Source organism: Saimiri boliviensis, chromosome 20, assembly GCF_048565385.1.
Source record: "Saimiri boliviensis isolate mSaiBol1 chromosome 20, mSaiBol1.pri, whole genome shotgun sequence".
Classification (NCBI taxonomy): Eukaryota; Metazoa; Chordata; class Mammalia; order Primates; family Cebidae; genus Saimiri; species Saimiri boliviensis.
Genome location: NC_133468.1, coordinates 27,437,176 through 27,452,812, shown reverse-complemented (window position 1 = coordinate 27,452,812; position 15,637 = coordinate 27,437,176). Strand labels below are relative to the sequence as shown.

At 51.5% G+C, this 15,637-nt stretch overlaps 1 protein-coding gene across 1 annotated transcript in view; it reads left to right on the top strand.

Moving 5' to 3' along the window:
* Positions 1–6,992, top strand: part of MMD2 (monocyte to macrophage differentiation associated 2) — a 46,689-nt gene extending 39,697 nt beyond the window's left edge. Inside the window, exons 6-9 of the mRNA XM_039460365.2 lie at positions 187–256; positions 2,764–2,921; positions 6,230–6,355; positions 6,801–6,992. Coding sequence (XP_039316299.2) covers positions 187–256; positions 2,764–2,921; positions 6,230–6,355; positions 6,801–6,981 — 535 coding nt within the window. The 3' untranslated portion in view covers positions 6,982–6,992. The remainder of the gene's footprint in view (positions 1–186; positions 257–2,763; positions 2,922–6,229; positions 6,356–6,800) is intronic.
* Positions 6,993–15,637: the final 8,645 nt, after the last annotated feature.

Here is a 15,637-nt window from a genome sequence, read left to right as displayed (position 1 = left end):
CAACTGCCAGCACCTGTTGGATGTAGCTGGGTGAAATCTGAGCCAAGGCGTGCTAGACAGAGAAAGCATCCTTTCTTCTCACTGTTCTGGCCAGAGTGTTCCCTCTTCCCCAAGAACAGGGAACTCTGTGTGGTTTCCTCATGGGGAGGCATGTCCTAAGGCCGGCACGGCTTGTCTTTCTGCCAGGTACAAGCTTGTGGAGCTTCTCTGCTACGTTGTGATGGGCTTCTTCCCAGCCCTGGTCATCCTCTCCATGGTAAGTGTTGGCTGCCCTGCGTGGATGGGTCCTTGCAAGGGACCAAGAGTGTCCGAGATGGATGTAACTGTTGAGATTGTCACAAACTCTCTCCTTTGGCAGATGGGGAAACAGGCCTGGCATGACTTGTCTAAAGAGGCTACTGCAGTGGCTCATGCCTGTAATCCAGTCCTTTGGGAGGCTGAGGCGGGAGGATAGTTTGAGTCTAGGAGTTTGAGAGCAGCCTGGGCAACATAGCAAGACCCTTCTCTGCCAAAAAAAAAAAAAAATAGCCAGATGTAGTGCACACCTGTAGTCTCAGCGACTCTGGAGGCTGAGGCAGGAGAATCGCTTGAACCCAGGAGGCAGAGGTTGCCATGAGCTGAGATTGTGTCACTGCATTCCAGCAGGGGCAACAAAAGCGAAACTCTGCCTCAAAAAAAAATTTTTTTTTTTTTTGTGGAGGCAGGGTCTCCCTGTGTTGCCAAGGATAGTCTCGAACTCTTGGCCCTGTGAGGGCGTGGCAGGTTCTTCTTGCTCAATTCCCTCCTATTCTACAACTGTTTCTCTCTCTCTCTCTCTCTCTCTCTTTTTTTTAGAGATGGGATCTCACCATGTTGCCCAGGCTGGTCTTGATCTCCTGGGCTCAAGCCCACCTTGGCCTCCCCAAGCGCTGGGATTACAGGAGTGAGCCACCGCCCCCGGCGGGGAGTTTCTTTTACTAAGAACGACTCATATTAATAGTACTCACATCTGGGGACTAGAACTACTACTTTTTCTTACCATGTTTTTTTCTCTAAATATTTTTTGCCTTGAAGAAAATAATTTTGGTTTTCTCTACTTTATTTTTTTGCCATGCTGTTACTTTAAACATTTGAGGTAAAATCTTCAGTTCAGTGGCACATTCACTGTCGTGAAACCATCACCACCATCCATCTCCAGAACTTTTTGCATCTCTGCAAACTATAACTCTGTCCTCATTTTTTTTTTTTTTAAAGATGGAGTCTTACTCTGTCACCCAGGCTGGAGTGCAGTGACGTGATCTCGGCTCACTGCAACCTCCACCTCCTGGGTCCCGGTTCAAGCAATTCTCCTGCCTCAGCCTCCCAAGTAGCTGGGATTACAGGAGCACGCCACCGTGCCCAGCTGATTTTTGTATTTTTAGTAGAGACGAGGTTTCACCGTGTCGGCTAGGCTGGTCTTGAACTGCTGACCTCAGGTGATCCGCCTGCCTCAGTCTCCCAAAGTGCTGGGATTATAGGTGTGAGCCACTGTAACAATAGCTTTTCTTCCCCCTTGTCTCAGCTCCTGGCAACCACCGTTCTGCTTTCTTCCTCTATGAATCTGACAACTCCAGGAACCTCATATAAGTGGAATCATACAGTATTTGTCCTTTTGTGACTGATTTCATTCAGCCCAGTGTTGCCAAGGTTCACCTATGTTGTAGCATGCATTAGCATTTCTTTCCTTTTTCGGGCTGAATACTATTCCATTGTATGGATTGAGCTCATTTTGTTCATTCATTCCTTGGTGGTCACCTGGCTTCCTTCCACCTTTTACTGTTGTGTTTACGCTGCTCTGAACACGGGTTTGCAAACATCTGTCAAGACCCCGCTTTCAATTCTTTGGGTATATACCCAGATGTGTTATAAGTTTACCAAAGATAAGCTATAGGGTAGGGGCAGTGGCTCACGCCTGTAATCTAGCACTTTGAAAGGCCAAGGTGGGTGGATCGCCTGAAATTAGGAGTTTGAAACCAACCTGGCCAACATGGCAAAACCAGCTCTACTAAAAATACAAAAATTAGCTGGGCGTGGTGAGTCCCAGCTACTTGGGAGGCTGAGGCAGGAGAATTGCTTGAACCTGGGAGGTGGAGGTTGCAGTGAGCTGAGATCTCACCACTGCACTCCAGCTTGGGTGACAGAGCAACTCTGTCTCAAAAAAAAAAAAAAAAAAAAAAGAAAGAAAGAAAAGAAAAGATAAGTTATAAAAAATGTTATTTGAGGCTGAGTGTGGTGGCTTGCACCTGTAATGCCAGCACTTTGAGAAGCCGAGGTGGGAGAATCACTTAAGGCTCGGAGTTTGAGACCAGCCTGGGCAACATAGTGAGCCCCCTGCCCGCCCCCCGCCATCTCCAAAAATAAAATAAAATTAGCCAGGCATGGTGGCGTCATGGGATGTCTGCAGTCCCAGCTACTGGGGAGGCTAAGGCAGGAGGATCACTTCAGGAGTTGGAGGCTGCAGTGAGCTATATCTGTGCCACTGTACTTCATCTGGGGCGACAGACCGAGACCCTGTCTCAAGAAAAAAACAACTGGTGAGATTTTAGTAGAAATGAAAATGTCTGTCCTCCGAGAACTAGTCTGAGGAGAATTGCTGGTGTATCAGTGTTAAGGCTTCCCACCTAGGTGTCTGGGCTGGTTTGCCATCTGTGCGTCTTTTGGTTTTGGGGAATGGGGACCAGCTGATGCTTCCAGCCACACTGGCTGCTCTTTTGACCTGTGCCCCACCCTTGTCCTTGCCGACAGCCCAACACCGAGGGAATCTGGGAACTGATGACCGGAGGGGTCTTCTACTGCCTGGGCATGGTCTTCTTCAAGAGTGACGGGAGGATCCCTTTTGCCCACGCCATCTGGCATCTCTTTGTGGCATTTGGTGCTGGTACCCACTACTATGCCATCTGGAGGTACCTCTATCTGCCCAGCACCCTGCAGACCAAGGTGTCCAAATGAGGTGACCCAGACTCCAGAGGTCGTTTGGGCTTTAGGAACGGAGTACCACAGGAAGCGTTTCTGCAAATGTTAACCCAGAGCACAGCACCAAGGCCTGTCTTCCCTTCATTGGGTAGAGTTCTTGATGGGTCTCAGGTGACTTTTGGTGACAGCCAGATCGTCCCTTGAGTCCCCAGCGAGAAAGAAAGCATTTAGCCATTCTTACAGAGAAGAAATTAACCCTGTAATGTGTTTCTATTTTAGATGAGTGTTTCCTAATACAAGCAACATTAACATCTTTAGGAAAGGAAGCAGGCATGGCCTGGAAAATTGGGGAATGGCGAGCCAATCTGTTTCTTAAGGTCCTGAGGAATCTGGCAAGGAGTCCTGTGGGTTGTGTATACCTAGTGGCCAGAGCCTCCCTCTCTGCTGCCAAAGTCCAGACTGGGGAATTGTCTCCGGTTCAGGGAAAGGGGACAGTCCAGCTTGTAGATGAGGGATGGGGAATGGCTGTGACCATGGCAGACATCACCAATCAAGTGCAGCACATGGGTGATGTCAGAATTCTTCCCAGCACAGTGTTCTGGGCAGCCAGTACCAATCAATTTGGCACTCACTATGGAACCTCTTTGCCCTTCCTGTCTGGTATGCTGTAAATGGGATCGCGGCCAGAGTAGCTGAAAATCTCCGTGTGGAGAGTTGCATGCCTATCTCCTCATCTCCTCCTCCCTTTTGGGAAGCTCCTGGAGTAGGCAGTTTGGGGGCAGTAGAGGGAAACTGAGGCACACACCCATGCAGCCCCTGACGTTCTGTTCCACTGTAGTGGGTTCTCAGTATAGTTGGGGATGAGGATGCTGTTACTTGGCCATTTCTTCCCATCTCCCCAAATCCAGAGACCTTCCAAGAGCCAGTCATTCATAATATGGGCAAATATGGGGCACTTGCTCCCTGCTCCATACTTAAGGTTGGTGATGCCAACATTTGGATTCTCTCTTGGTGCCAAGCAGTGGCTGTTAGAGGTGACTCAAGTGCACTCCAGAGGGAAGGCACACGGATCTGGGGAGACTGTTCCGGGTCCCCTCAACCTCCAAAGTGCCCAGTAGCCCAACAACAAGGCTTCCAAGGGTCTGTTATTTAGTCCCTGTCAGGGTGGGGCCAGCCTCTCTGTCCAATGCTGGCTGGATGTTTACTGGGGAGGTGAGTAGCAGGCCCAGCTCCGAGACCTGAATTGGAATCTCAGATTCTCTGGATAAAGAATTTGTCTCCGCCGGGCAAGGTGACTCACATCTGTAATTCCAGCACTTTGGGAGGCCGAGGCGGGTGGATCACGAGGTCAGGAGTTCGAGACCAGCCTGGCCAACATGGTGAAACCCCGTGTCTACTAAAAATACAAAAATTAGTTGGGCATGGTGGCATGCCCCTGTAATCCCAGCTAGTCAGGAGGCTGAGGCAGGAGAATCACTTGAACCCAGGAGGCGGAGGTTGCAGTGAGCCAAGATTGTGCCCCTGCGCTCCAGCCTGGGTGACAGAGCAGTGAGACTCCGTCTCAAAAGCAAACAACAACAAATCTGTGTCAAGTCAGGAGGTCCTCATTCTGTGACTCCCAACCAGAGTGGGGTGGGCACAGACAGGATGCCTTATGCCTATCTCTAGCACATTCCAGGGGGTCTAGGGCTCCTGCACCTGGAATCCTGTGTATCCAAGCCAGTGTTAAATCATCTCGACACATTCCACAGACCAGATGGCTTCTGAGCTGGGAGATGCTGTGTGAATAGCTTTTGTCTTCCTGCCCATTTGTGTATGTGTATATGGTGCATGTGTGTCCACACGTGTGCCTACGCAGTCACTCCTAATGCCTGGAAGCTGTCTTCGGTAAGCCTGCCCTGTGGAGCTCACCAAATATTTCCCACCAGCTGGGGTCAGGGCTGGAGGTCAACCGGGAAAGTTTTGCAGGGGAGGGCTGGCTGGGGAGAGACTCGCCCCCAAATGGGAACAGAGACACTGAAAACTTGACCTCTGCCTGGGCCTGGGGCTGGGAGAGGGGGTTCTGTGGGTTCTGGGGTGCTGTTTAGGAGACCTCCCAAAGCATGGCACATGCCAGGCCAAGATAAAAATCCTGTCATCAAGATGCTGATGGAGGCCAAAGCACCTTCCTGGGTCCGGTGACTTGGGACTCCTCCCTCCCTCTCTCCCTCCCTCCCTCCCTCCCTCCCTCTCTCCCTCCCTCCCTCTCTCCCTCCCTCCTTCCCTCCCTCTCTCCCTCCCTCCCTCCCTCCCTCCCTCCCTCTCTCCCTCCCTCTCTCCCTCTCTCTCTTCCTCCCTCCCTCCCTCTCTCCCTCCCTCCCTCCCTCTCTCCCTCCCTCCCTCTCTCCCTCCCTCCCTCCCTTCCTCTCTCCCTCCCTCCTTCCCTCCCTCCCTCCCTCTCTCCCTCCCTCCCTCCCTCCCTCTCTCCCTCTCTCCCTCCCTCTCTCCCTCCCTCCCTCCCTCTCTCCCTCTCTCCCTCCCTCCCTCCCTCCCTCCCTTCCTCTCTCCCTCCCTCCTTCCCTCCCTCCCTTCCTCTCTCCCTCCCTCCCTCCCTCCCTCTCTCCCTCTCTCCCTCCCTCTCTCCCTCCCTCCCTCCCTCCCTCTCTCCCTCCCTCCCTCCCTCCCTCCCTCTCTCCCTCCCTCTCTCCCTCCCTCCCTCTCTCCCTCTCTACCTCCCTCCCTCCCTCCCTCTCTCCCTCCCTCCCTCTCTCCCTCCCTCCCTCTCTCCCTCCCTCCCTCTCTCCCTCCCTCCCTCTCTCCCTCTCTACCTCCCTCCCTCCCTCCCTCCCTCTCTCCCTCCCTCCCTCTCTCCCTCCCTCCCTCCCTCTCTCCCTCCCTCCCTCTCTCCCTCCCTCCCTCCCTCTCTCCCTCCCTCCCTCTCTTCCTTCCTTCCCCCTCCCCTTCCTTCCTTCTTTCCTCTTCCTCCTTCTCCTCCTCTTCCTCCTCCACTTCTTCTTTTCTTCTTCTTCATCTTCTTCCCTCTTTCTTCCGCTTCTCCTCTTTCTTCTTCTAAGATACTTTGACTTATTTCCCTATCTGGATGACTTGGGACTTCTTTAGTGACTCCAGAGCCACTGCTGACCCCTTAGCCTGGCACCCGCGCTTCCTGCGCCCCCTCCTTCTGGGCATCTGGGCTTGCGTTTTTCCCCAGGACAGCCTGCCCCTTCACGCCCTTGGATCTTTGGAGGTGCTGGTCCTGCTGGTGGGAACTCTGTTGTTTCTCTTGTCCACCCAACTTACTCCTACTCATCCTTCAAAGCCCAGCTCAGGCATCAGCACTGGGGAACTTCTGGCCTTCCTCTGACGTAGGGGCATCTCCTCTGCTTCCTGCCAGGCTCCCTGCCCTCCTGCATCCCGGCTTGGAGCCCCATCCTTTATCACACAGGTACTTGTGTCGGTCCCAGACCTGGGAGCTCCTGGAGGGAGGGACTGTGTCTTGCTGGACTTGGAATCGAATCCAGCATAACTCCAGCATTGTGAGAGCTTTAGACAGTTTCCTAGCCTCTCTAAGCCTCAGTGTTCTCAACTGCTAAATGGGTACAGTAAGGCAGCACTTTGCCGGCTGATGAAGATGCAGCAGGATAACAAACAAGCAACACCAGCCTGCTCTCCTCATTAGTTCTGTTGGCTTTCCAATAGAAAGCAACCCCGATCCTGAAGATGACATGTTTTCAGGGGTGTTGGCCAAAGGAATGAATCACTAATGGTGGAATTTCCAACTGTAGCTAGTCTGGTGAGAATATGAAGGGCGTTCTGAAGGGCTTTGACCACATTTCGCCCCCTCACTCCAATTCAGGACATGCTTCCCATGAGCCTTTTCTCTTTCCCAGCATCATTCTCGAAGAGATTTTCCCAGGATTCCATTTCATCCAAGCCCAGACCCTGGATGTCCTCTGGATGCTTCGTAAGGTAGTGCAGGAGGGGAAAAGAAGTTTTCCTAGGCCATTCTCTCCCGTGGGCAAGTCTCCGTCCTGGCGGCATTCTAGGCTGTGCATGGGGTGTGGGACATAGAGAGGGGTGCCGAGCGTGGTGGCTCACGCCTGTAAGGCTGAGATGGGTGGATCACCTGAGGTCAGGAGTTCGAGACTAGCCTGTCAACATGAGGAAATCCCATCTCTACTAAACGTGCAAAAATTAGCTGAGACCAGGCATGGTGGCTCATGCCTGTAATCCCAGCACTTTGGGAGGCTGAGGCAGGTTGATCACCTGAGGTCAGGAGTTCGAGACCAGCCTGGCCAACATCGTGAAACCCTTTCTCTACTAAAAATAGAAAATTAACCTGGTGTGGTGGTGGGCACCTGTAATTCCAGCTACTCGGGAGGCTGAGGCAGGAGAGTTGCTTGAACCCGGGAGGCAGAGCCGAGGTTGCGCCACTGCACTCCAGCCTGGGCTACAAGAGCGAAGCTCTGTCTCAAAAAAAAAAAGTGGGGGTGCCCACTGGAAATTCACTGGGGCACTGGAAATTCAGACAGCAGCACTCTCTTCCTTTCCATCCCTGGGGCCGTGATGTTCCTGGTGACCCAGCAGAGCCGTTATCATGCCTCAGGGAGTCAGCAGAGCCGTAGGCAGCAGGCTGGCATGTGTGACATTCTGGGCTTGCTGGCATCTGCGCCTGCGCTCAGCGGGCACTCCCAGGGCAGGATGAGTGATGGCGGGCAGGAGTGGGGCAGGGTCCTGCTCAGCTGACTCACATTTGGGAGGGCAGCTGAATTAGTGGCTCCGGGAAACACACCTCCCACTCCCTGGCCGCGTGCCCAGCTGGGAGGACTTCCCTGTAAGGCCCAGATAGAGCTTGGCCTGGCCTCCCGGTCAGGGAAGGGTTTGAGTCAGTGTCACAGACCAGAGCTGCCTTTCCCACTGGATTGGAAGCTGGAGGTGTGGTGTGAGCTGCACTGAGCCTTCTCTGTTCCATCAGCACCAGGCTCCGCTGGGGAGAATCCTAGGATAGCCCTTGAGGGTGGGGAGTGGGAAGCAGAGATGGAAGTTGCAAGTGGGCCCAGACTGGAGATCTAAAGCCACCTTGGTAGTGGCCGGGACTGTGCACGGTGCACGGTGGGATGACAGCACTGAAGGCTTGCAGAACACTTTTCAGTCCCTGGTTTTCAGTTTCCCAAACTAACTCCCCTTCCCTCCTCTCCCCTCCCCCTCCCCTCTCCTTTCCTTTCCTTTTTTTGATGGAATCTTGCTCTGTCGCCCAGGCTGGAGTGCAGTGGTGCAATCTCGACTCACTGCAATCTCTGCCTCCTGCGTTCAAGTGATTCTCCTGCCTCAGCCTCATGAGCAGCTGAAATTACGGACGTGCGCCACGACGCCTAGCTAATTTTTGTATTTTTTGTAGAGATGAGATTTCACCATGTGGGCCAGGCTGGTCTCAAACTCCTGGCCTTGGGTGATCCACCCGTCTCAGCCAAACAAAGTGCTGAGATTACAGGCATGAGCCAGCACACCCTGAATTCTCTTTTCCGTGACAGTTTGCAAAAGCTACAGAGCCTTTTCCTCCACCGATGCCTGAGCCGCTGCTGCTGGGCTCAGGAAGTGGGAGGTGGGGGCAGCTTGGGCTGCTAAGTGTGCCCACGGCTTCATGCACCTCAGGGGACGGGAAAGGGCAGGTGGAGCTCAAAGGGTCACGAGATGGGCACTTGTCAAATTTGCCACCATGTACAGTGTAACCAGATGCTGAAATGCAGGCTCTGGGGACAGCATCTGTAGGATTCAGAAAGAGCCAGTGACAATCTCAGCAGCCACTCCCAGTGAGCAGCATACTGATGTCACAGGCATGGTGTTCAGCGGGTGTGAAGAGAAAGGGCTGGAAGCTGGGGCAGGCAGAGGCTCACCTGTCTGGGTCTCCTCCAGGGTGAAAGTCTTCCTTGGTGGTTTTATAGATGCTCTCTTCACTGATTCACACAGATTCCCCCATGGAGTAAGGATAATTTGCTGATATTAAAAAGCAAGAAGCCAAACCCCAGAGAGGTTTGGCGATTTTCCCAAGGGCACCCAGCTTCTAACCAGCAGAGCAAAGCAGTGAAGCCAGGACTGTCTTAACACCCAAGCTTCCTGCCCTTGGCCAGACCTGGCTGCTTGCAAGGAAACCCACTGCCTCAAAATATTTTGCCCAGGGAGGAAAGCTGACCTTCAAAAAAAAAAAAAAAAGAATCTTTTTTTTTTTTTTTTGGCAGGGTGCAGTGGCTCACGCCTGGAATCCCAGCACTTTGGGAGGCCAAGGTGGGAGGATTACTTGAAGGCAGGAGGATTACTTGAAGTCGGGAGTTCGAGACCAGCCTGGCCAACATGGTGAAACCCTGTCTCTACCAAAAATATAAAAAATTAGCTGGGGTTGTTGGTGCATGCCTGTGATCCCAGCTACTTAGGTGGTTGAGGCAGCAGAATTGTTTGAACCTGGGAGGCAGAGGTTGCAGTGAGCCAAGATCGTGCTACTGCACTCCAGCCTGGGTGACAGAGTGAGACTCCATGTCAAAAATTTAAAAAAATAATAATTGTTTTAAAACCTCTGGCGTGTAGCATTGCCAATTTCCATGGTGTAAACACTCATGCCAGAGCCAATTCCGTGTAGCCGCAATGGCATCGCTGAGGATGAAAAGGGATGTATATAATTGACGGTTGCAAATGCTACAAGCCAGGTGCAGGCTGCTGCCGCTCCGCCACCTCCCAGTCAGACCTCTCACGAAGCCCGGCCAGGGAAGCCAGGTGTAAAGTTGGTGACAACAAACTCAACCCCAAAGGGTCCCCGTGTGGGACCAGTTCTGTCACTGAGACGCCCAGAAACTGCATCATAGGTGTCCAGAGTTTGGTGCCAGGCGGACTGATCCAAATCCAGCTCTCCATAGACCAGTGTGCAAGACCCTTGGGCCTATCCCTTATCCTCTCTCTGCCTCAGTTTTCTGATTTATGAAATGGAGACTACCATCCACACATGCTTTACACACAGGGCTTGAGTTTTTCTGTTTGGTCTCTATTTTTATTTTTATTTTTGAGACAGAGTCTCGCTCTGTCACCAGGTTGGAGTGCAGTGGTGTGATCTCAGCTCACTGCAATCTCCGCCTCCTGGGTTCAAGTGATTCTTCTGCCTTAGCCTCCCAAGTAGCTGGGACTATAGGAATGCACCACCACACCCAGCTAATTTTTATATTTTTAGTAGAGACAGGGTTTCACCATGTTGTCCAGGCTGGTCTCGAACTCCTGACCTCGTGATCCACCCACCTCAGCCTCCCAAAGTGCTGGCATTACAGGCGTAAGCCACTGCACCCAGCCCTCGTTTGGTTGTCAAATTTTATTTATTTATTTCTTTATTGAGGCAGATTCTCCGTCGCCCAGGCTGGAGTGCAGTGGCGTGATCTCAGCTCACCGCAACCTCTGCCTCCCGGGTTCAAGAGGTTCTCCTGCCTCAGCCTCTCAAGTGCCTGGGACTACAGGTGCCCACCACCGAGCCTGATTAATTTTTGTGTTTTTAGTAGAGATGGGATTTCACCATATTGGCCAGGCTGGTCTCAAACTCCTGACCTCAAGTGATCTGCCTACCTCAGCCTACCACACACCTAGGATTACAGGTGTGAGCCACCGTGCCTGGCCTGTATCCCACTTTTAAAGTATCTTTTCACGCTATTTCAAGCTCTTTGTAAAGCTTATTTTAAAAGTTTACATTGAATGGATGTGCCACAATTTATTTTGCCATTTTTGTAATTCAGGATGTATTTGTATATGTGTGTAGATAGTCTGTAATGAGGATATTTTGATATAAAGCCAATCCCTACATTTTTTTTTTTTTTTTGAAATGGAGTCTTGCTATTCCCTAGCATGGAGTGCAGAGGCATGATCTCAGCCTCCGTCTCCCGGGTTCAAGCAATTCTCCTGCCTTAGCCTCCTGAGTAGCTGAAATTACAGGCAGGCACCACCATGCCCGGCTAATTTTTTGTATTTTTAGTATAGATGGGGTTTCCATGTTAGCCAGGATGGTCTCAATCTCCTGACCTTGTCGTCCACCCAACTTGGCCTCCCAAAGTGCTGGGATTACAGGTGTGAGCCACGGCACCCTGCCCAACCCTCCATATTTAAGGTATTTTTCCTAGGGCACATTAAGAAAATAGATATAACTTGCCTTCTGCTGACTGTACCCCCCCAGCCAGGGCTGCCATTCTGCCTGCTGTCACTTGACTGACCATTCTCCACTCTTAGCACTTGTCTGCATTCCAGTGGAGAGCTGCTGCCAGAGAGCTGGTTTATCTGGAAGATCTAGAACAGCACTAAGAGCAAGGTGTGGAGGGGAGGAGGCAACAGGAGCCCGCCCTTGTCCTGCTGCTGACCTGGTGGGCGGCAAAATAAGGAATATGGGTTGTGGAGGGGACGCTGCTGGAGGGAGAGCCACGCGGGGTTTATGTGAGGAGGATATCCCATCCTGTCTCATGTTGCTCCACTGCTAGGGTGGGAGATGAGGAGTCACTGAAGGTATAGGTGTTCTGACATCCTTAGGACACCCTGGAGACCGATTGTTACATACAGGCTTTTGAAAGACATTAAAGGACTGGTAGGGTGAAATTAACCAAGGTGCGAGTATTTACACCATGGCGATTGGCGAATGCTGCACATCAGAGCTTCGTGTTTTTGGAGAGCTAATTTGTAGGCACACCACGAACTGTACCACATGCGTATCTCTGCACACCATCCTCCTGACTAGTCTAACAGATAATATATACACTCATGAACACGCACATATTCACATCCCTGTTCTTGTATTTTGCTCTCCTAAAACCTGGCAAGATGAAATTACCCTTTTCTTTTTCTTTCTTTTTTTTTTCTGAGACACCATCTCGCTCTTTCACCCAGGCTAGAGTGTGATGGCACGATCTTGGCTCACTGCAACTTCCACCTCCTGGATTCAAGTGATTCTTCTGCCTCAGCCTCCTGAGTAGTTGGGATTACAGGCACCCGCCACCATGCCCAGCTAATATTTGTATTTTTAGTAGAGAAGGGGTTTCATTATGTTGGCCAGGCTGGTCTCGAACTCCTGACCTCAAGTGATCCACCCACCTTGGCCTCCCAAAGTGCTGGGATTACAGGCATGAGCTGCTCGTCCGAAATTACTGTTTTCCTGCTACATGAGGACACTGTGGTTGCTCAGCCAGGGAAGTGACTTGTCCAAGGCCTGGAATTCAGCTCGTGGTCCTTGGGGATCGCATGCTGCTTCTTTCCACAACACCAGGCTCTTGTGCTCCCCAAGAGGCCAGGCAGGTAAAGGCCATTTCCTTAAGTCCTCCTAGCAACCTGTGTCCTGGCTGCTGAATCCCTGATTTTGTCAGTTCTTCCTGAGCTGTGAGAAGTCTGAGGATACAAACACTGATGTTCTCTGCCTGTGCCTCCCATCAAGCCACCACAGGGAACTGGAAAAGGCTGGAAGTCTCTCTGGTGGGCAAAGACACTATGTGCCCAGAGCCTCCTGTGCAGCCTAGCAGCCTTTGCAACCTGAGCTCTGGGAAAGCCTTTTGTTTTGGGGGCTTGATTGGGCAGAAAGGAGGCCGTGGACCAGGGGTCTGTCTCCTGTAGCATCCATCTCTGTGCAGAGCTTTCTTCACCAGCACCCACACCATAAAGGGCATTTAAATATCTTAACAAGGAGATATATATCTATATATATCTATATATATAGATAGATATATATATAGATATATAGATATATATACTTTTTTTTTTTTTGAGATAGAGTCTCACTCTGTTTCTCAGGCTGGAGTGCCGTGGCCAAATCTCAGCTCACTGCAACCTCCACCTCCCAATTCTCTGCCTCAGCCTCTTGAGTAGCTGGGATTACAGGCACTTGGCACCACGCCCAGCTTATTTTTGTATTTTTAGTAGAGACGGGGTTTCACTATCTTGGCCAGCGGGTCTTGAACTTCTGACCTCATGATCTGCCTACCTTGGCCTCCCAAAGTGCTGGGATTACAGGTGTGAGCCACCATGCCTAGCCGGCAATATTTTATTTAAAGAATTAGGACTGTGTACATAGAGAAGTGACTGTTTTTATCCATTGGGCATTTTGGGATGAGGATTTGGGATCTACTGGACTTGGCGCAGCCGTGACTGGTTATCACAGGTCTGTGAGCCGAGGTCTCTCTGCTCACACACCTGCGGCTTGTCCTGACAACTTTCTCTTTGCAAATCTGGCTTCCTGATGGACATTCAAATGGGTTTTTGCCCTTGTTGCAGTGTTAAAAAGGGAGGGTGCAGCTGGGTGCGGTAGCTCATGCCTGCAATCCCAGCACTTTGGGAGGCCAAGGCGGGCAGATCACCTGAGGTCAGGAGTTTGAGACCAGCCTGACCAACATGGCGAAACCCCGTCTCTACTAAAAATACAAAAATAGCTTGGTATGGTGGCACATGCCTGCAATCCTAGCTACTCAGGAGGCTGAGGCAGAAGAATCGCTTGAACCTGGGAGGCAGAGGTTGCAATGAGCTGACATTGTACCATTGCACTCCAGGGAAACAAGAGCAAGACTCTGTCTCAAAAAAAAAAAAAAAAAAAAAAGAGAAGGTGGCACATCCTGGCTGGGCCAGCAGCCCTTACAGGGTGGCTGTTGGGTTTATCTGTGTATCATGTGACCCGCCCATTTCATCACCTGGGGTTCAGGTGGCAGAGGTCAGCGTCTTCTGTTTACTACCATAGGGCAGTGTTCTTCAAGCCTTTTTGATGAAGACCCATACTAAGAAATACATTTTCAAGACTGGGCACAGTGGCTCACGCCTCTAATCCCAACACTTTGGGAGGCCAAGGCAGGCAGATCACGAGGTCAGGAGTTCGAGACCAGACTGACCAACATGGCGAAACCCCATGTCTACTAAAAATACAAAAAAAAAAAAAATAGCTGGGCATGGTGGCGCACACCTGTAATCCCAGCTACTCGAGTCGCTGGCAGGAGAATCGCTTGAATCTGGGAGGCGGAGACTGTAGTGAGCCGAGATCGCGCCACTGCACTCCAGCCTGGCGACAGAGTGAGACTATCTCAAAAAAAAAAAAAAAAAAAAAAAGAAATAGGGCTGACTTCAGTTTCGGTGATGTGCGCTGATATTTGCTAACTTATCCTGTCCTAGCTTCATCTATTTTGGGTGCTACAACAAAATGCCATAGACTGGGTGGATTATAAACAACAGGAATTATTTCCTGTGGTTTTGGGGGTTGAGAAGTCCCAGAACAAGGAACCGGCAAGTTCAGTGTCTGATGAGGGCTGCTTCCTGGTTCAAAGGTGGTGTTTTCTCATTGTGTCCTCCCAGGGCCAACACAATGGGCGAAGCAGCTCTTCAGGCCTCTTACAGAAGGGTGCTAGTCCCATTCATGAAGGTGCAGCCTCCCTGACCTAATCACCTTCCAAGTGCCTCCCTCCCTCCCTCCCTTCTTCCTTCCTTCCTTCCTTCCTTCTTTCTCTCTCTCTCTCTTTCTCTCTTCCCGACCCTCTCCTCTCCTTTCCTTTCCTTTCTTCTTTCCTCTCCTCCCTTCCCCTCCCTTCCCCTCCCCTCCCCTCCCCTCCCTTCCCCTCCCCTCCCCTCTCCTCCCTTCCCCTCCCCTCCCCTCCCCTCTCTTCCCCTCCCCTCCCCTCTCCTCCCTTCCCCTCCCCTCCCCTCCCCTCCCCTCCGAGTCTTACTCCATTGCCCAGGCTGGAGGGCAACGGCGCAATCTTGGCTCAACCACCATCACCTGGGTTTAAGCGATTCTTGTTTCAGCCTCCTGAGTAGCTGAGATTACAGATGTGTGCCATGGCACCTGGCTAATTTTTGTATTTTTAGTAGAGATGGGGTTTCGCCATGTTGGCCACTTCAAGGCTGGTCTTGAACTCCTGACCTCAAATGATTCACCTGCTTTGGCCTCCTCCCAAAGTGCTACGATTACGATCTGGTTACCCAGAAGCCTGACCCCACTGGGAGGAATACAGGGTCCCTTTTATGGGCTCTTGTCTTGGTGATGGCTGCATTCATGGGGGACCTTGGGTCCAGGTGGTCCTAGAGACCCAGTGGGCAGCATGGCCCTGAGCCTACACCAGCATTAGGTCAGGAGGGTTGAGAAGGCAGGAGAAAGAGATTAAATAGGCCGGGTGCAGTGGCTCATGCCTATAATCCCAGCACTTTGGGAGGCTGAGGTAGGCAGATCACTTGAGGCCAGGAGTTCGAGACCAGCCTGGCCAACATGGTGAAACCCCATCTTTAGTAAAAATATGAAAATTAGCCAGGTATGGTGGCAGGCATCTGTAATCCCAGCTACTCAGGAGGCTGAGGCAGGAGAATTGCTTGAACCGGGGAGGCAGAGGTTGCAGTGAGTTGAGATCGAGCCACTGCACTCCAGCCTGGGTGACAGAGCGAGACTCCCTCTCAAAAAAAAAAAAAAAAAGAGAAAGAAAAAGAAAAAGAAAGAAAGAGATAAAATACACCGGAGAAAGGAGGGCACCCAATTTTGGAAGGGCTACTCTGCCTCCCAAAGCATTTTCAAATTTCAGGCTCTGGCCATTCACAGAATGCACTGCCCACCAGTCCTGTTTACACTGCCAGGTTCCGCTAGGAGCTCTTCCACTTCTGCAGGTGCAGGCCTCGCTGCTGCTTAAGGCCTTTCTCTGGGGTTGGGGGAAGCAGAAACTATATGATTGTCTTTCATATTCACTTTTATAGACCTGTGATG